At 41.9% G+C, this 21865-nt stretch overlaps 1 protein-coding gene across 4 annotated transcripts in view; it reads left to right on the top strand.

The window, feature by feature from the left end:
- Positions 1 to 1000: 1000 nt before the first annotated feature.
- KIF2A (kinesin family member 2A) overlaps positions 1001 to 21865 on the top strand; it is a 71668-nt gene continuing 50803 nt past the window's right edge. Inside the window, exon 1 of one of the 4 annotated variants that reach the window (XM_027520446.1) lies at positions 1001 to 1435. In XM_027520446.1, the coding sequence (XP_027376247.1) occupies positions 1372 to 1435 (64 nt within the window). In that variant the 5' untranslated portion in view covers positions 1001 to 1371. The remainder of the gene's footprint in view (positions 1436 to 21865) is intronic. The other 3 variants (XM_027520443.1, XM_027520447.1, XM_027520444.1) reach the window with 3 other exon arrangements.

The raw sequence follows: 21865 nt of genomic DNA, 5'->3' as shown, positions 1-21865 counted from the left end.
CTCCAAATCTTTCTCAACAAATTTTTTAGCGTCTACTTGACTTGATTATATTAGGATTAAAAACTCTAGCTATTTGCATATACTCCTACACACACTTAACACACATATATCCAGTTTCCAATTTTTTAATTTTAAAACTGTATGTTTTATATTATCATTACAGGGAGATTAACAATGACTAGAGAAAGCAGGGCACGATAAATGTGTTTCCTCCATATCAAGTCCTAAAACTAGAAGCAAATGTCACACGTTTGGAGGTTTGTACAGAATGCTGTAAACATAGTTTCCACGGTCCCTGTCCACAAGGCCTTCCTGTTCTGCCAGGATGAAGAATCCTGCTCTCCACACGCTGGTGTGGTCAAACTATCAACTGACTACCGAAAAGGCACATTTCTTCGTCAACTTTATTTGGCCCTCTGTCCTTGTTACTGGTTTATGGTCCAGGGCAAATAGTCTTGAACTCTACAGCAGAGCCAAGACATCTGCATCCGATGCATCATAAATCCAGCAGTCAAATCCCCCACTCCCCGCCCACGCCGAGTTTCTTTTTGAATGGCGATGAGCCGTAAGTCAAGGCCATGAAAAGCGGATCTTCATTCCGACTAAGTGTGGGTGACAACTCAAAGGTGTTTCTTCTACCACTGGATGGGAAATCTTGGGACAGCTCGCACAGGCCACCTCTAAGAAGCAATGGAGGTGACACTGTCAGATGAGACACTGAACCCATGCTGTCAATGGCCGACCCCTAAATGCACATCCCCCAGCCTCGCGCTCCAGCTGGAAAGCCCAGAAACCGCAGGGAGCTTAATCCATTCCAGCAACAATGCAAATTCTTGGAAGCGCAGATTCCCGCCTCTTCCAGGCCGCGCGCCGAAATCAAACTAGACGCAGGCTCCCTGGGGGCCTTGCCGCGCGCGCTCCGCTCCCTCCGCCGGCCTAGCCTCGGCCGCCGCCCGCCCAGCCGCGGAGCTGGGCGGGGCCGCCTCCAGGCAGCGGAGCAAGGCGGGCCGACCAGGAAAAGACGCGGGAGGCACGCTCTGCGCAGGCGCGGGGCGCCCCGCCTCCCCAGCGTCGGCTCTTGGGCGGGCGGCGCGAGCCCTCCCACTCTCCCCCGCGCCGCCGCACCGCCCCGGCCCTCGCTTCACCCCGACGCCCCGGCGTGCGCGTCCTCCCGCCGGCCTGCAGGCCCGGGGCCTCTGCCTGCCAGCCCGCCGCTGCTCCTCGCGGCCCCGGCTCGCGTTCACGCTGTCGCCCGGGCCGGCGCGGCCGCGGGCAACCGCTCCCCCTCCCACACCTACCCCGCCCCCTCCCCGCCTTTTCCGCCCTCCGGTCCCCCTCCCTCGGCCCGCCGCCGCTGCTCCAGATGAGGTGATGGCAACGGCCAACTTCGGCAAGATCCAGATCGGGATTTACGTGGAGATCAAGCGGAGCGATGGTGAGCCTCGCCGCCGCCCCTGCCGTCCGGCCCGGCTGTCGGCTGTGCGCGGCGGAGACGCGGGCGCCGGCCGCCTCATTGATTGCTCCGCCGGGCTGTGGGGGCGGGAAGGCGGCGGCCGCGGCGCTTTTGTGTGTGGCGTGTGTGCGAGTGAGGCCAGCTTGGGGTCCGCCCCGGGTGCCGCTGCAGTGCCGAACCGGGGAGGGGCCCTGCGGGGGCCTGGGCCGGGGGGAGGCCGACGGGGAAGGGCCCCGGGGTCTCCGGTTGTCTTCGGGTGGGTGCGCCGGAGGGTCCCGGGTCGGGGGGCCCCCCGCTCCTCCCCCGCGATCTCCATCCTCCCCGGGGACCCCCGCCCGGGGACGGCAGGCTCCGATAGGATTGACCCAGCCTCGCGGCTCACCCCGGCCTTTTCATTTTCCGGCCTCATCTCTGAGGGGATGGGGGGTGGGGAGAGCGTGAAGACCAGAGATTTCAGCATTTAGGGAACCGACTACTGGTCCGAGGCCAAGGTGGGAGAGAAAGGCCAACCCCATTGGTTTAAGCTGTTTGGTTGTCAGGTTTCTTCATCTTTCATTTCTCGAGCATGCCTCTTTCTTTTTTGCCAGTCCCTTCCTTGGAAGAAGGATGGGGAGCCTGTGGTGCTCAGCCATGAATAAGGGTGGGGGAGCGAAGGGAAGAAGTATTCGATAAGCTTCTCAAAGGTGATGAGACTGAAAGGGAAGGAGCAGGATGATCCTTGTCTGTGCGAGGCACTCCTGAGAGGGTGGGGGTGGACGACCGGATGTTGATATTCTCACACCCTCCTGAGAGGTAACCGAGAGAAAAGTGTAAGACGAGGTGGAGGCACATGCCTAATTAAAATTATAAAGAGAGAAAAAGCCCTAGGCTTGTGTCTCTTTCAATAGGTTTCTCTTGGGGAAAATGTTTTACGCCCCTAGCCAGCCAGGATTGGAAGTAATTTATATTGTAAAGGAGAAAACGCATGGAGGCGGGTAAAATTATGTTTCAGTCCAAACATTGAACGAAGTAGAGGTGTGTAATACCGAGAGGCGTGCGGTGTATCTAATCCTGTGCCTTTAGGTTATGGCTTATTATCGTTTAGCCTAGTCAATGGTAACTGTCGCCGTCTCATCTACAGCCTCTGATCAAGTTATGTGAAGCTTAGATTGACTGCCTTGTTTATCTGTGATAACATATATTGGAAGACCCTGTGCAGCTAATGATTTTTTTCCCTTTCCTTATATCTGACATAATTTGTGTCAACATTATTATGCAGTATGTGAAAAGATAAATTATAACACATTGAGCTTTAGAAGTTACCCATAACACTAGCGGGGAAGAGATGTCTCTTACTTTGGTTGGGGTTTCTTAATATTTTTTCATTGCTTTCCTTAGGCTGTGCTGTTACTGTAATTTCATTTTTAGGTAAATGCAGGTTCACTGTATACTAGTAAAAGTAGGGTTTATATATATTATTTAAAATTTGGGGGAGAAGCAATAAAATGTGTGAGTTCTTTACATTCTAAGACTTTTAACTGTGATTGTAGGTTTAACTATAGAATTTATCAGAAAAAGTATCATGATACTTGAAAGGTTTGGTTAATTTTATGTTTTCTAGGCTAACATCTTTTTAAATGTGTCAGACTGCAGACAGTTTTGGTTTTTGGGGGGATTCTAGGATATTCTTTATTTAGTACTATATTTAGTACTCTTTCTGCCTTCATCTTCTGCCTATACCAGAAACCCAGACATCTAAGAGCTTTGTGTTCTTACATAAGTGCTAGTAACCTAAAATCATATTTCAAAGCAGTTTGCCCTGGAGAAATAATGGAAATCATTACAGTGTATTTCATCTTAACTTACAGTCATGTATGTATTTATGCTCCTCAGGTGCATAGTCGAGTTGAAGGTAACAGATAAGCAGAGAACTTAAGGAAATGATCATTTGCATTGGGTAGTGGTGTTTCACAGTAGAAATTGATGTCTGGGAGACTCACCGAAAGCCTTCCCTTTTTCACTTTAAAGAAGCTGTTTTGTTTCCGCCCATTTCTATGGTCTGTCTATTTGGATAAAACACTAGTGATCTTTGTAACAAATAAACTTTGTAGTTGGATGAGCACTAACGTAATGCCTGAGACAGAGGAAACCACATGAGTGAAGAGGGGTGTTCTAGACTGCTGTTCACTGGTGATTTTGATGTTTCTCTGCATGCTTGCTAAGTGGTGATCCTTGTCCTTGTTTCTGAGCATGCTTCTCCCATCCGCGATGCTCATATATAAAAAAAAAAATTTCTAGGTAATTAATGTGGACTTGTTAGTATCTTTGAACACCCTGCTCAAAACTAATTCCCAGTATGTTTTCACTGATTACTAAAACTGGATGGCCAGTCAGTCACTGGATTCCTAAGTCATTAGGAGACTCATGAGACAGCATATTTCCTCAAGTATTAATGTTTGGGTACATTTTTCTTAATATTATGTTTTCAGACTGCACCAGAGAAGGGGTGGTATGGAGAATGCTATTGATGGATGGCAGACTGCCCACTCCCACTTCAGCCACAGCCTGGGCATTACAGGATTTTAAATTCCCAGAATTCATCTGCTCCTCGATGAGTTCGTTGCATATAGTTTTTGAGTGAATCACTCATTATTGGACTTAGTTTTCTAATGTTGTTTTGATTAATCATTACGACAAAATCTTACCTGGAAGGAAAACAGTTCCATCTATGCTTATCCTGTGCTGCTGCTTCTTTATTCTGCTCCCCACCCCCACCCTACTGCCTCATTCAGGCCTCTTAGTTCAAGATTCCCAGTGTTCATTGAAATTGAGTGATCTAGCAAGGCTTACTGACTGTTTTGGTATTCTAAGATTAAAAGTGACAGAGGTTAGGCTTGGACTCCTAAGATTATTCCTACCCATAGGAAATAACCTGGCATGAGATTGGACTGGTTTGTGGAAATGAACACTCAATGTTTGTTTTCTTGCATGTGTCTTTCTATTATCTTTCTGATTCAGTTTCTTTTTGAATCTAATGACTCTAAAAACTGCAATCTTAACTGTTGTGTAGCTAGGTAGTCTTCATTAGGAGACCTCACACACACAAAACTGTACTGTTAAATTATTTCTTGTTTGTTCTACAGTAGCTTTGACTATCCTTTGGAGGCTGGGGGAATGATGAGAAATGTTTTGCATATTTGGAAGCTGCAGCCACGATGGAATTACTCTTCGAGGTGTCTTAGTCACGTAATTGATAAATGTGATCTGAAGAGACTCATGCACTATTTCAACCAGACAGATCCTTGGAGATAATCAAGTTCTCATTTTTTAAAGGTGTGGAAACTGAGTCCCAAGTCACTGTAAGTGACTTGTCTAGATTCATACAGTGGAAGCCAAGAGCCTGGCTTAATGTAGCCTAGAAACCAAACTATCAACTGTGACAGGAAAGGAAGAATTCTCTATTCCAGTTGAGAAGTCGGAAATTGCTTCTCACTCATGGGAAAGCCATTGGAGAGCAGCGTTAGAGAGCCCAGTTGGAATGATCCGGTAAAAAGTGTTGTGGTATGTTTACTAGGTCACAAAACTCAAAAATTGTGAGAGGAAAAAATACATCTGTTTCTTAATTAAACAGTGAAAAGAGTGCTTTAATTAAGCATCTGAAATCCAGAGGAAAGATTTCAAAGGACCCATCAGGAATCTTGGAGTTTAGGGCAGGCCATCTTAGAAAAGATTTTAGTAACCTAATTCACTACCTGTTTTGCCACATTTATTCTTCTGCTCATTTACTTTTCCCTGTCATTAGACAGGCTTTTAGAGAATGGACTGTGAATTTAGTTAATAACAATGAACCACATAGCAGTATAGTTCCTTTTGGTACAGTTATGTGATTTTGATTATGGAGTGAGTGGAATGGAGGGAATTGTGGATTCAGTTCAGGTCAATTCAGTCGCTCAGGCATGTCTGACTCTTTGCGACCCAGTGGACTCCAGTACGCCAGGCTTCCCCATCCATCACCAACTCCTGGAGCTTACTCAAACTCATGTCCATCAAGTCGGTGATGCCATCCAACCGTCTTATCCTCTGTTGTTCCCTTCTTCTGCCTTCAATCTTTCCCAGCATCAGGGTCTTTTAGTGAGTCAGTTCTTCACATCAGGTAGCCAAAGTATTGGAGTTTCAGCTTCAGCACCAGTCCTTCCAGTGAATATTCAGGACTGATTTCCTTTAGGATGGACTGGTTGGATCTCCTTGCAGTCCAAGGGGCTCTCAAGAGTCTTCTCCAACACCACAGTTCAAAAGCATCAATTCTTTGGTGTTCAGCTTTCCTTATGTCCAACTCTTATATCCATACATGACTACTGAAAAAACCATAGCTTTGACTAGACAGATCTTTGTTGGCAAAGTAATGTCTCTGCTTTTTAATATGCTCTCTAGATTGATCATAGCTTTCCTTCCAAGGAGCAAGGATCTTTTAATTTCATGGCTGCAGTCACCATCTACAATGATTTTGGAGCCCCCCAAAATAAAGTCTCTCACTGTATCCATTGTTTCCCCATCTATTTGCCATGAAGTAATGGGACCAGATGCCATGATCTTGGTTTTCTGAATGTTGAGTTTTAAGCCAACTTTCTCACTCTCCTCTTCACTTTCATCAAGAGGCTCTTTAGTTCTTCGCTTTTTGTCATAAGGGTGGTGTCATCTGCATATCTGAGGTTATTGTGATTTCTCCTGGCAGTCTTGATTCCAGCTTGTGCTTCATCCAGCCTGGCATTTCACATAATGTAATAAGTTAAATAAGCAGGGTGACAATATACAGCCTTGATGTACTGCTTTCCCTGTTTGGGACCAGTCTGTTGTTCCATGTCCAGTTCTAACTGTTGCTTCTTGACCTGCATACAGATTTCTCAGGAGGCAGGTCAGGTGGTCTGGTGTTCCCATCTCTTTAAGAATTTTTCACAGTTTGTTGTGATCCACACAGTCAAAGGCATTGGCATAGTCAATAAAGCAGAATTGTGGATTAATGATTTCTTTTTACATGGTGATCAGCGTGATGTTGGTTATATATTTTAGGTCTTCATAATTTTTCAAATAGGTTATCTACCTGGATCCTCCTAGAAACCCTGTGAGGTAAGTAGGGTAATTGGGTGGCAGATTCATTGCTTTATAGGTGAAGAATCTGAGGTTGGAGAACTTGGCAAGATCATATGGTTAATAAAGAGGCTTGACTTGGACCAAAACCTGAGTCCTTTTGCTCCCAGCTCACTTTAGATGCTGGCAAATGTTTGCTGATGATAGTATGAAGTTAATCACTTTTTATTTTTTGAGATATAAAAGCCTCTTTAGCTTTAGATAACCTACAATTAGTAATGTTGCTTAAATTTGCCCAACTAGTGAGATCAAATTGATTTGTCATATTGTATTAACTATAAATGTTAAGATTCTTGAATCTAAGGTTTTAAAGCCCCTTTTCAATAGTCTGTCACTTGTTGCTTCCAGAACTACCACAGAAAGAAATCTATATTCTTTGCCTAGTCACATGAATTTTGTGACAAAAATTTTCCAACTGTGGGGAAAGGCTATTTGTTGTTAATGCGTGATAATTTTTTAAAATATCTGGAGAAAATAGCAAAGAGCCAATTAAGCTCATTTCCATACTTGTAGGAAGAAGGTACAAGTATGGAAAATCCAGACCAAGATTCCCTTGAGAGATCATCCAGACCCATTCTTTCCAGTCACAAATAATACTTGTCATTAATATTACACTTATCTTTTGCAAAGCTTAATTCTTAGAATTAACCACCCACTTTGCTTTTAACACCTCTGTCCTGTAACTTGAAGTAATCTTTTAAGGTGTTTGTTTTGAGGTTGTAGTTTTGAGCTTGAGAATAGATACAGTTTTTAAATCCTGGGTAAAACTAGTTTTTCACTCTTGTGGTCCAGTTGTGGAGCAAATATAGGAGGGTTGCCCTTCTGTCACACACTAACTCTTGTAATTAAAATAGTACTAATATTGTTATAGTGTCTAAGTGAAAATAGATGTTAGAACCTCACCATATTAAGCATTTAAGTACTTAATTACACATAGTGGATGCTGTGACATATACTGTGTGTATGAGAACTAAATACAAATTGCTGATCATGGGATATGTCTAGTGAAAGCTTACACAAACTGAAATGGAGTATCGTTTCATCGTTGGTTAACCTTTCATTTAACTTTTTGCTACTATCTCCCAAGGGTAAAGGCTTCCCAAGTGGCACTAGTGGTAAAGAATCCCCCTGCTAATGCAGGAGATGTAAGAGACGTGGGTTTGATCCCTGTGTTGGGAAGATCCTGTGGAGGAGAAAATGGCAACCCACTCCAGTATTGCCTAGAAAATTCCGTGGACAGAGGAGCCTGGCTGGCTACAGTCCATGGGGCACTCAGACATGACTGAGCAACTGAGCACATGCACACTCAAGATTAAAATGAGGGGAGGAGTGTCCCTTCTAAAAGTTGTGCTTCTAAATCTAGTACTGGCCTTTCCCATTTGGAGTATTGCGTATTTTTCTCCGTACCTACTGCAATCAGCTTGCTGTTCAAATGGGCTTTTACTAGAGTGTGAGAGTATTTTTGTGTATAGACCTTAAGTGATTATGCCATATCACAAAATAATGTGATCTCATAATTCTTTGTTTCCTTATTACAGAGTTAATTAAATATACCTTTAAATACTTTATTTATTTTTGGCTGTGCTGGGTCTTCGTTGCTGCTAGATGTGGCCAATGGGAGCGACTCTAGTGGTGATTCTCTCGTTGCGGAGCACAGGCTCTAGGGCACGAGGACTTCAGTAGTGCAGCAGGTGGGCTCAGTCGTTGGAACTCACGGGCTCTGGAGCCCAGGCTCAGTAGTTGTGGCACGCTAGCTTAGTTGTTCTGTGGCGTGTGGGAGCTTCCTGAATCAGGGAGCAAACCCGTGTTTCCTGCATTGGCAGGCAATTTCTTTACCACTGACCCATCAGGGAAGCCCGAAATATGCCTTTGTTCATAGTTGCATATAAGGCATTCTGATAGGTGTTGAAGTTCCTGCCCTCAGAAACAAATAAGTGATTTTTACGTAGTATGATGAGTTCTGATAGAACTGTGCTATTCTGTGTGTACATCATTGCCACTTACCTTTTCCGATACAGATTCTTAGATTATACTCTCTAAGTTATGAGCCTTCTGAATGGAAAATATCTGTCATCCAGGATGCTGTCCCTTTTGCATCCTCTGCCCATTACAGTATCCATTATCTCACATGGCATGCTTCCCTGATGAACCGGTATATTCACTCTCAGAATTCTTCTTAAAATACAGCACCACCAGTCCTGGTAGCCCTTGTCAGTCAGTTGAAATTGGCATTGTTATTCTTAGCCTATTTTCTGTTCTCTAATATTCATTTGAAATTTTTTTTTTTTTTTTTTAGCCGAGAGCAGGTTTCCCTCACAACCACCTCTTCCCGGGCGCCAGGCGCTGCGGCGAGCGACAAGGAACACGGACGTCTGAAATTTTTACTTTATACCTTTTAATCTTTGTTTTGATGCCTAAAGGAGTGAAGTTTATTCCATTTTAAATTTCTGGCAGACCAGTCCCTGGCAGCAGGTTCCTCTCTGGATATCCTATGTTGGGATGCTTGTAAACACAGGGACCACGGAAGCAGATAGAGCCAGCTGCCGGTTCTTCTGTGTGAGAACAGCCTCCTCACATGATGTGGCCAAGGGCCTGTAAGAATCAGCCATGTCCCAGGGCTGTGTTTTACTTACTTTCGAAGACTTTGTCTCCAGGTTTTTTTTTTAATTGGTTTTTGGCATTAATTTTAACCAGATTTCACCTAAATAGGATTTTTTTAAAGGAAAGTTTGGATCAGGATGGGACATTCTTGCGGTAAAAATTTGTCCAGTGTTTATACTATGAATGACCCTTTGATTAGAGCTCTTGGCCAGGAGCTCCCTACTCAGCCTCATCCAGATAGCTATGTCTTCCATACTGCCACTTAAGTGTTGTTTCTTAAAAAGTGAATCCATGTGTTATTCTTGATATCTGAAGGGGTTTAACGTTTGTGCCTTTTATAATTCTTTTGTTTTGCTAAGTGTATAATATCCAGTATCTTATTTGACTTTTGTGACATCCCTATAATGTATACAGTATCCTCCCCATTTTACAAAAGTGAAACCCTACACTTGAGTGTATAAACTACTGTAAAGTGCCTAAGCCTCATGATGGACTATTTTAGATATTCACATTATATGCGTTGGTCAAGGCTATGTAGTAAGTGTATTTTAGGGATGTGGATATGTTTAGGGAGCATAAATGTTACGGGAGTTCTGTTTCTAGCCTGGGTAGAGTTAATGTAGTGGTTCATGGCCCTGATTGCTTATTAAAATCACATGTAGGGCTTTGGAAAAAACAACCAAATATAAACAACTCCCCACCTGTCACCACCAGTATCTGGGTACTTTGCCCAGAGATTCTGTTTTAATTGGTCTGATATGAAGCCAGGGCCTCAGTATTTAAGACAACTACACTGGTGAAACAGCTTTATGCACATTGATGATTCTAGTATACACCCAGAGTTATGATCCATTATGTTAGAAAAAGTAGCATTTTCTAACAGTGATCTGACAAGACCTCATGGCAAGTGAAGTTAAAATGATGGAAGATGACCAGTAGACTGTCTTGGGGGGAATGAGGGATTCCAGGCACATGGCACCACATGTGAGTTGGAAGTGGAGGACTGTCAGGTAAAGGGCATTTAAACCTGGCATAGCAGGGCTTCCCCGGTGGCTCAGTGGTAAAGAATCAGCCTGCCAATGCAGGAGACATGGGTTCGATCCCTGGTCCGAGAAGATCCCCTGGAGAAGGAAATGGCAGCCCACTCCAGTATACTTGCCTGGGAATCACAATGGACAGAGGAGCCTGGCAAGCTACAGTCCATGCGGGTCACAAAGAGTCGGACGTGACTTAGCAACTGAACTGCTGAACAATGAGAAGGTGATAGATGAGGAGAGGAAAAAGGAGGAGTAATCTGGGGCACCTTATTAAAGACTTGGCAACGAAGGTAAGGTAATGCATCTTGGAATTAACTGCTAGGACACTTGGAAACTACTGTAGGTCTTAATCTCCTAAGAGCAGTAATAGGCAGCTAGTGATTAGTGATAGATTAGAGGGGGAGAAGTACTGAAAATGGAACTAGCAAGGCTAAGATTGCATCAGTCGAGGAGGGTAGGCAATGATTAAGAAACAGATGAGATACAGAATACTGTAAAAAGAGTTGATGCTGTATGCATATATCACTTGTGCCGAATAAAGGGCAGATGTGTTGAAAAGAATGGACTTAGCGTTTGAAAAGTCTGAGTGTGGGTTATAAAATCTCTTCAGTCTGTTTAATCAAGCTAATCCTATTCATGAATACAGCATAGAGAACTGTAGAGCCAGTGTACAGTGTGCTATCAGAGAGCATCCAGCTCGAGTGTTCATAGTTTTGCCACTAGTGTTTTAAAAGTGAGTGGGTCTAAGGTTTGAGTCACTTCCAGTAAATGTTTATATGGAGATCAGGAATTTACTTAAGCTATCACTGCTTTGCCTACTTAAGACTCAGTTATAGTGTATTAGCCAAGACCCTCTTAGAATTCCTAGAAGGGAATGGAAAGGAAAAACCGTACTTAAAGGATCTGGCTTTGGCTCTTTAAGGGGTGGAGTGTTTTGATTCTTAAAATGCAGCTGCTCTCCTTTACTTTTCCTTTGCTCTTATTTTTGGCCTATTTTTTTCTGCCCTGACTTTTGCCTTCCCTTTTCATCCTCAAGATTCTGAATGTCATTTCAGCATTTAGAATCTCTTAGCTACTATTTGCAGTTTAGGAGTTAAAAATCGGTTTTTCAGTAGTCGTGTATGGATGTCAAAGTTGGACCGTCAAGAAGGATGAGTGCCGAAGAATTGATGCTTTCGAATTGTGATGCTGGAGAAGACTCCTGAGAGTCCCTTGGACAGCAAAATCAAACCAGTCAATCCTAAAGGAAATCAACCCTGAATATTCATTGGAAGGACTGATGCTGAGGCTGAAGTTCCAATACTTTGGCCACCTGCTGCAAAGAGCTGACTCACTGGAAGAGACCCTGATGCTGGGAAAGATTGAGGGCATGAGGAGAAGGGGGCAACAGAGGATGAGATGGTTGGGTGGCATCAGTGACTCAGTGGAGACAGTGATGGACAGGGAATCCCGGTGTGCTGCAGTACGTGGGGTGGCAGAGAGTTGGACACAACTCAGCAACTGAACAACAACAAAGCAAAGGATGAGTAGACAGAACCCAGTGGATTTTTGGGGCAGTGAAATTATTCCTTATGATTTTGAAATGGTGGTTACATGTTGTAAATTTGTCAAAACTCAAAGAAGATACGATACCAAAAGTGAACTCTAGTGTAAAATATGTACTTTGAATAGTAATGATGTGCCGGTGTACGTTCATTGATTGTAACAAGTGTTCGCAGTGTGGGATGTTGACATTATATAGGAGGCTATGCGTATGTGCGGACAAAGGATATATGGAAGATTTCTGTACCTTCTGCCCAGTTTCGAAAACTACTGCTCTTAAAACTGCTTTTAAAGGAGGGAGGTGGATGCAAGCTTTAGGGGTGATGAATGACAAGGGTTTATACATTTTAAGAATAAGAACCCAATAGGGTTGTTTTTGCTCTTCATTTTTTGTTATCTTTAGTCTGTTGGCCAATATGAGAGACTTGGGGTTTGCTGACAGAATTTTTAAGTGAGCTGTAGTGCAATGAGAGGATTCAGATAATGCTTACCAGCTTCAGCTCCATCTCTTTACTTTGGCCCACAGACATTTTGAGTTATAATTCAAATACTATAACAAATGTCCAAGTAGTGTACTAGAAGCTTCTTCCTTGAAATTGGCCAAGGTCTAGTTTAAATAAGAGTTTACCTGTTCTAGTTAAACTTTAGGTAATTCGTGTTCTTAAGATATGCATATGAAATCTAATTATGTGTCATCCTATGAAAGCTTCGGAGAAGGCAGTGGCACCCCACTCCAGTACACTTACCTGGAAAATCCCATGGATGGAGGAGCCTGGTGGGCTGCAGTCCATGGGGTTGATAGGAGTCAGACTCGACTGAGCGACTTCACTTTCTCTTTTCACTTTCATGCATTGGAGAAGGAAATGGCACCCCACTCCAGTGTTCTTGCCTGGAGAATCCCAGGGACGGGGGAGCCTGGTGTGCTGCCATCTGTGGGGTCACACAGAGTCGGACACGACTGAAGTGACTTAGCATAGCATAGCATAGCATAGCATGAAAGCTTAGTTGGGAGTGTAAATACCATTGCATTTTGGAAGGTGAGGAACATGGTATTTTTAAGCCTGAAGTTTACTATGGACAGCCTAAAGAGAAATGGGTATAGTGATTTACCTAAATGGTTCTTAGGAAATTGGAACAAATTTGAAACCCTGATTAATGAAGTAAGTCTTAAAATTTAAGCACAGACAGCTCTCTAATGAAATACTGCTATCGGTCAAAACTTGCTTATTTTTCTGTAGTGAGGAAATTGACTTGTCCAAGGTCATACATAAAGTAGCAGAAATGGCACCCCACTCCAGTACTCTTGCCTGGGAAATCCCATGGACAGAGGAGCCTGGGAGGCTACAGTCCATGGGTTGCAAAGAGTTGGACACGACTGAGTGACTTCACGTCCACTTTATGGCTTCCCAGGTGGTGCTAATATTGAGGAATCCGCCTGCCACTGCGGGAGACACAAGAGACACAGGTTTCATCCCTGGGTTGTGAAGATCCCGTGGAGCAGGGTATGATAACATACTCCAGTATTCTTGCCTGGAAAATTCCATGGGTAGAGGAGCCTGATGGGCTACAGTCCATGGGGTTGCAAAGAGTCGGACACAACTGAAGCAACTTAGCACATACTTCATTAAAAAAAAACAAACTAAAAATCTCATTCCTGTGCGTATGTCCAGAAAAGATGAAAACTAATTCAAAAAGGTAGATGCACCCCAATGTTCATAGCAGCACTTTATAATAGTCAAGATGTGGATAAGTGTCCATCAACAGGTGAATGGTTAAAGATGTGTGTGTGTGTGCATGCACAAAAAGAATATTACTCAGCCATAAAAAAAGAATGAAATATTGCCACTTGCAGCAACTTGGATGAACCTAGAAACTACCATACTGGGGAATTCCTGGCGATCCAGTGGTTAGGACTTGGTATTTCCAGTACAGTGGTCCAGTTCAATCTCTGGTCAGGGAACTAAGATCACACAAGCCATGAGGTTTGGCCAAAAAGAAGGAAATTATCACACTAAGCGAAGTAAGTCAGACAGAGAAAGACATGTTATATCACTATATGTGGACTTTAAAAAATAATACAAATGAACTTATTTATAGGACAGAAACAGACTCACAGACATAGAAAAAACTTGTTACCAAAGAGGAAGTTAGGGGAGAGATAAATTAGGAGTATGGGATTAACAGATACATGCCACTATATATAAAATAGATAAACAACAAGGATTTGCTGTATAACACAGGAAACTATATTCAGTGTCTTATAATAACCTAAAAATGGAAAAGAATCTGAAAAAGAATGTGTATAACTGAATCACTTTGCTGTACACCTGAAACTAACACAATATTGTAAATCAACTATAGTGCAATTGAAAAATTCTTGGTGTAAAACTAAAAACCCTCCCTGCTCTGTTGGGTTTAATTTTTTTTTTTTTTGTCGTATTTTTTTTTTAATTTTATTTTTAAACTTTACAATATTGTATTAGTTTTGCCAAATATCGAAATGAATCCGCCACATGGGTTTAATTAAGAGCCATTTCTTAACTAAAGTAAAAGTAAATAAAACTTATTTTCTTCCTACCCCTCATACCTTTCCTTCTTAATTTACGAAGATGCATCTTTCACTCTCCAGTTTCTAACTGTTGGTGTTCTTCAGGGCTTGGTCCTAACACTGCAGTACTTGCACAATATTCTCTCTGGGTGAACTTAACGCTCCTCTTCACCTCAGACTAGCTGAAGACCTGTACTATTTGTATGTCTAATGTGTTACTGATTATTTCCACTTGGATAGCTCATAAATACCACAAATCCAGCATGTCCAAAATTGAACCTATTACCTGTTCCCCAGATCTGTTTGTTCAGTATCTCTTATCACTTTCATTCACCCTGTTGCCCCAGTCAGAAACCTAGCTATCTTTCTTGACTCCTCGTTCTCCCTTAACCTCCTATCCTATCATCAGGTTCTCTTGATTTAACTGCTTAAGTGCTTCTTCAGTCCATACACTTTTTTCCCCAACCCTGTACTATACTTTGGTCAGGCTAGCATTATGTCTCATCTGCCACAAATTCATAACCCTAAAGTCTCTCTACCTATGGTTTGGTTACTCTTTCAGGATGACCTTTCAAACGTGATCACCTACTTAAAACTTTTAAATAACTTCCTCTATCTCAATTACACTTCGGGTAAAGCCCAGGTCTGTAACATAGGTTACTGTATACGCTGAACCGTCTGCCTTCCTCTCCACTGTCATTCCTTGCCACTGACCTGAGGCACTCCAGACACACTGAACTCTTAGAATTTGTACCTAACGTATCTAACTGCTGTTGCTCCTTTTTGTCTCTGTTAAACATTTCACCCTTCTTTGATTCCTAGACTGGGATGGGTCCCCTGCTTTATGTTCTCTGAATCCACCTGTTTACTCTGTCAGAACAATCAGGACAGTCTTACGTGTTCTCTTGTCTCTGGTCATACTCCAGTTTTGTCATATCCACAGTGCCTAGCACAGGACCTCTATATACTTAATAAATGATCTATTTGCTAATTAAAGGAATAACTATCTGTGCTATTCTGTCACTATGTCTATTCAGATTTTCACATTCTGATAAGAGTCGATTTGTGTTCATCCTCCAGGTATTAAGAATATGACTTAACTCAGTACGTGTCATTGCTTTTCTTATCTATTCATTTGGCTGTGCTAGGTCTTCATTGCAGCACACAGCCTCTTTGTTGCTCGGAAGGCTTCTCTAGGTGGGGTGAGAGGGGTTCTCTAGACTCAGTACAGCGCACAGGCTTAGTTGCAATATGTAGGATCTTAGTTCCCTGAGCAGGGATTAAACCTCGGTCCCCTGCATTGGGAGTTTGGAGTCTTATCCATTGGACCGCTAGTGAAGTCCCAAATGTCATTGCTGTTTTAAAAAATTTATTTACTTAATTTTGGTTGTGCTGGGCCTTCATTGCTGCATAGGCTTTTCTCTGGTTGGGGCAAGTTGTAGTGCATAGGCTTCTCACTGCAGTGGCTTCTCTTGTAGAGCACAGGCTCTAGGGAAAGTGGGCTTCAGCAGTTGCAGCGAGTGGATTTGATAGCTGTGGCTCTCACGGGCTCCAGAGCGCTGGCTCAGTAATTACGGCACATGGGCTTAGTTGCCTCGCAGCAGGTGGGATCTTCCTGGAGCAGGGATTGGACCTTTGTCCCCTGCATTGGTGAGTGGATCCTTAACCATTGGACCACCAGGGAAGCCCTGCTTCGTGATTTTATTTTCATTTAATAATAACAATCTCTTGGAGAACCTTTGAGTATGTAAATAACAATTATTTTTCTTTTTTTAATTTTTATTTTATATTGGAGTATAGTTGTGTTCATTACAAGTGTATTATTCTTTTTCAGATTCTTTCTCCATTTAGATTATTACAGAATATTAAGTAAGCAGAGTTCCCTGTGCTATCCAGTAGGTCCTTGTTGGTTATCTGTTTTAAATATAGTAGTGCGTACATGTCAATCCCAGACTCCCATTCTGCACTGTCCCCCCTTTCCTCCATGGTAACCATAAGTTCCTTCTCTGAGTCTGTTTCTTTTTTGTAAATAAGTTCATTTGTATCAGTTTTTTTTTAGATTCCTATAAGCAATAGCATGTGATGTTTGTCTTCCTCTGACTTACCTCACTTATTCTTTTTCATAGCTGTATTTTATTAGTGATTTAATATGCCATTAAAGGTTATGCCCATTCTGTAGCTATTGTACAGCTAGTACAATAGTGAATAACCTTGAACTTACGTCATTTTTTACATGCATGATTATATCTGTAAGATAAAGTCCTAAAAGGATGGATGATCGCTGGGGCAGAAAATTGTATGTTTTAAAAGTTGACAGATCTTGCCAGTTTGCTTTCATAAAGAGTATGTGAATTTACCTTCTTGTTTGCAAGCGTGCCTGTTTCCTCATACCCCTGTCCATACAGGATACAAAAATATATTTTTGAGCTTTGCTAGCTTGGATCATGGAATTCATACTGGGCCTAGAGAATGTTTTTTTCTGAAGTTAAATGGCCCATAGAAGGTAACAGGTAGTGTTTATGAGATCTGGACATATAATGAAAAACACTCAAGTTATTGTGTTGTGAAAGCTAGTATAAAAAAATAAGATTTCGTGTATTGTGTCTGATTATGAGCAGAAAGTGATTTTTTTAATTAAAAAATTTGAAAAATGGACATTATTGTTTTTAACCCAATAAACTTGAACAGCCTTACTAAAGAATTGGGATTTTTCAAACTCTGAGCACAGTTAAATAGATTATACTAATGAATTATTTGCCTATATTTCTATCAGTTTGTACTTGGTTAACTCACTTAAGTAAATTGTCTGATTCCACCAGAATCAATTAACTTAATCTCTATAGAGACAAAAAGACTAGTGATTGCTTATGATTATTAGTGATTATTGGAGGAATGGGGAGGTAATAGCTAAGGATAAAAGGGTACTGTTTTGAGGATAAAAGGGTATCCTTTTGAGGTAATTAAAATGTTATAAAATTGACTATGGGAATTGTGTTTAAAGTCAAATCTTAGACCCACCAGAGACGCTTGGAGGGTGCAAACAAAGCCTTGTGCACACCAGGACCCAGGGAAAGGAGCAGTGACCTCCACCGGATACTGAACCAGACCTGCCTTTGAGTGTTTGAAGTGTCTCCTGCGGAGGCACCGGTCAGCAGTGACCTACCGCGAGGACAGGGGCTCTGGCTGCAGCAGACCTGGGTGGCATGGCCTATGGCGTGAAGTCCTCTTGGAGGAGGTCATCATTAGCTCCACTATAAAGCTGTTGAGCAGACGACCCACAAACTGGATGATAATTATACCAAAGAAGTTCTCGCATTATTGCAAAAGTTCTAGGACCCACAACAGATTTCCCAACCTGGGGATCCTACAAAGGGACTGAGAACCCCCAGGGAATTTGCCTTCGGAGGCCAGTGGGATTTGATTACAGAACTTCCATAGGACTGGGGAAATTGACTCTTAGAGGGCACAACAAAACCTTGTGTGCTTCGTGACCCGGGAGAAAGGAGCAGTGACTCCACAAGAGACTTACCAGACTTGCTGTTCCAAATCCTGAAAGATGATGCTGTTAAAGTGCTGCATTCACTATGCCAGCAAATTTGGAAAACTCAGCAGTGGCCACAGGACTGGAAAAGGTCTGTTTTCATTCCGATCCCAAAGAAGGGCAATGCCAAAGAGTGTGCAGACTATCGCACAATTGCACTCATTTTGCATGCTAGCAAAGTAAGGCTCAAAATTTTCCAAGCTAGTCTTCAACAGTATGTGAACCGAGGACTCCCAGAAGTTCAAGCTGGATTTAGAAAAGGCAGAGGAACCAGAGATCAAATTGCCAACATCTGTTGTATCATAGAAAAAGCAAGAGAATTCCAGAAAAACATCTCCTTCATTGACTACGCTACAGCCTTTAACTCTGTGGATCACAACAAACTGGAAAATTCTTAAAGAGGTGGGTATACTAGACCACTTTCCTGCCTTCTGAGAAACCTGTATGCAGGTCCAGAAGCAGCAGTTAGAATAGGACATGGAACAACGGACTGGTTCTACATTGGGAAAGGAGTACATCATAGCTGTATGGTGTCACCCTTCTTATTTAACTTATATGCAGAGTACATCATGCAAAATGCTGAGCTGGAGGAAACACCAGCTGGAATCAAGATTGCCAGGAGAAATATCAATAACTTCAGATATGCAGATGACACTACTCTTAGTGGCAGAAAGTGAAGAGGAACTAAAGAGCCTCTTAATGATGGTGAAAGAGGAGAGTGAAAAGGCTGGCTTAAAACTCAACATTCAAAAAACTTGATCATGACATCTGGTCCCATCACTTTATGGCAAATAGATGGGGAAACAATGGAAAGAGTGAGAGACATTATTTTCTTGGGCTCCAAAATCACTGCAGGTGGTGACTGCAGCCATGCAATTAGAGATGCTTGCTCCTTGGGAAAAAGCTATGACAGATCTATAGACAGCGTATTAAAAAGCAGAAACATTACTTTGCAGACAAAGGTCTGTCTAGTCAAAGCTATGGTTTTTCCAGTAGTCATGTATAGATGTGAGAGTTGAACCACAAAGAAGGTGAATGCCGAAGAATTGTTGTTTTTGATCTGTGGTGTTGGAGAAGAGAGTCCCCTGGACTGCAAGGAAAGCAAACCAATCCTACAGGAAATCAGTCCTGAATATTCAGGATGCTGAAACTGAAGCTCCAGTGCTTTGGCCACCTGATGTGAAGAGCCGACTTATTGGGAAAGACCCTGATGCTGGGAAGGATTGAAGGCAGGAGGAGAAGGGGCTGACAGAGGACAAGAGGTTGGATGGCATCACTGACTTGATGGACATGAGTTTGAGCAAGCTCAGGAGATGGTAAAGGACAGGGAAATCTGACGTGCTGCAATCCATGGGATCACAAGGAGTCAGACACGACTGAGCAACTGAACAACAACAAAATTGGTGTGGCCACTATGAAAAACATTATGGAGGTCCCTCAAAAAATTAAAAATAAAACTACCATATAATGCAGCAATTCTTTTTCTGGGTATTTAGTGGAAACAAAGTTCTGTCTCGGAAAAATATCTGCCTTTTCCATGTTCATTGCAACAGTATTTATAATAGCCAGTGCATGAATTTGACTTAAGTGTCCATCAGTGGATGGGTGGATAAAGCAGATACAAGGGGCGGGGGCGGTGTGTGTGTGTCTTCATATATGCAATGGAATATTCAGCTGTAAAAAAGAAAAATCTTAACTTTTGCAACAGCATGGATAGTCTTTGAGGGCATTACGTGAAGTGAAGTAAGAAAGAGAAAGACAAATACCATATAATCTCACCTATATATGAAATGGGAAAACAAAAAATTTAACTCATGTGCCTGAAATAGATTGATAGTTGTTTAAAGTGAGAGGTAGAGGGGTTTGAGGGTTAGGAAAATGGGAGAAGGGTATCAAAAGGTACAAACTTCCAATTATTAAATAAGTAAATTATAGGATATAATATGCAATATGGTGACTAGTTAAAATTTTATTGTGTATTTGAAAATTGCTAAGACTGTTCTCATCACCAGAAAAAAATTGTAGCTGTGTGTGGTGATGGATGTCAACTTATTGTTATCATATCCCAGTAGACACAGATCATTATGTTGTACACCTGAAACTAATATAATGTTATATGTCAATTATATCTCTGTAAATAAAAGGGAAAAAAGTAAACTTCCAGGTAAAGGGGGAAAATTTGCCATTTAAAAGTGTACAGTTCAGTGATTTTAAGTATATTCCAAAGTTGTGTGACTGTTACCACTGTCTGATTTCAGAACATTTGTATCACCCCAGAAAAGAAACCTATACCCCTTTAGTAGTCCATTAGTGGTCACTGCATTCTCCTTCACTTCAGCCCCCAACATCCATTAATCAGCTTTCTGTCTTTATGGATTTGCCTGTTCTGGACATTACATATAGGTGTGTTAGTGTTAGTTGCTTAGTCGTGTGCAATTCTTTGCAACCCCATGGACTGTATGTAGCCCACCAGTATCCTCTGTCCCTGGAATTCTCCAGGCAAGAATACTAGAGTAGGGAACCATTCTCCAGGGGATTGAACCTGGGTCTCCTGCGTTACAGGCAAATTCTTTACCATCTAAGCCACCAAGGTAGCCCCAAAAAGTAAAACTATTAGTCACATCCGTCTCTGTGACCCTATGGACCGTAGCCTGCCAGGCTCCTCTTGTTCATGGAATTCTCCAGGCAAGAATATTGGAGTGGGTAGCCATTCCTTCCTCCAGTGTATCTTCCTGACCCGTTGATCGAACCTGGGTTTCCTGCATTGCAGGGAGATTCTTTACCATCTGAGCCACCAAGGAAGAGCCTACATATAGGTAGAATCGTTCAATATGCAACCTTTAATGTCTAACTTCTTTGACTTAGCATAATCCATGCTCAGAGTTTATCCATGTTATAGTATGTTTCGGCACTTTATTCTTATCTGTGTCTAAATAATAATTCATTTTACTTATTCAATCATCAATTGATATTTGAATTGCTTTTTTTTTTTTTTTGCTATTGTGAGTAGCATTTACCTACAAGTTATTGTGTGGACATAATATTTTTAGTTTTTTGGGGTATATATATTTATACCTATAAGTGGAATTGCTGAATCATGTAAACTAATGTTTAACATTTAGAGGAACTGCCATGCTGTTTTCCATATTTTCCGTTTTACACTCTAACCAATAATAATTGAGGGTTCCAGTTTCTCCACATCTTTGCCAAAACTTGTGTATCTTCTTTGGAGAAATCTCTTCAAATCCTTTGCCCACTTAAAAAATTAGGTTATTTATCTTTTTATTGTTGAGTTGTAAAAGTTGTGTAAATATTCTAGATAGTGTTTTCTTCCCACATATGTGCTTTGCAGATACTTCACCCATTGCATGGGTTGTCTTTTCTCTTTCTTGATTAGTATCCTTTGAAGCGCAACAGTTTTGAATTTTGATGAAGTCCAGTCTGTCTGTCTTTTGTTGCTCTGCTTTTGTTATGTCTAAGAAGCCGTTGCCTAAATCAAAATGTGATCCACTTGTGTGTCCTCTTACTTCTGTAGTCCTTTTCTTGCCCTGTATCACCTGGAATATTTACGTATGTTCTGCTTTGATCCTAACACTCATTCTTGGTCTTTTAACAGAGAGCAGATTAATTTAGCATTGTCAGCAAGTACACTGCAGTTTTTTTGATATGAGATGAATAAGGTTTTTTGACATATTGGAATCCTAATTGTGAAGTCAGCTGTGTTTGTTACCAGAGTTGAAAGATTGCTATAATATGTGTAGATATGCATATGTGATATAGTATGTCTAGCGTTTAGCGTAACCTTAGTAAGCACAAAATCAAGCATAGAGTGGGAAGTAGAGTTTAAACTTGAACTGTGGTAAAGGTGATTTATTTTGGTTTGGTTTCTCTCATGATCATATCCTTAATATTATTTTTAAACAGATCAATGGCATGTAGTTCGATTTATTTAAAACCCTTTTAGCTGTACTAAATCATCTGGGAGGAGAGAAAAAGTAAATTCATAAGAAGGAATTTCC

This window comes from Bos indicus x Bos taurus, chromosome 20 (genome assembly GCF_003369695.1).
Source record: "Bos indicus x Bos taurus breed Angus x Brahman F1 hybrid chromosome 20, Bos_hybrid_MaternalHap_v2.0, whole genome shotgun sequence".
NCBI classification, from domain to species: Eukaryota; Metazoa; Chordata; class Mammalia; order Artiodactyla; family Bovidae; genus Bos; species Bos indicus x Bos taurus.
Note: the sequence above shows the minus strand (reverse complement) of the source record. Positions and strands in the feature narration are given on the sequence as shown.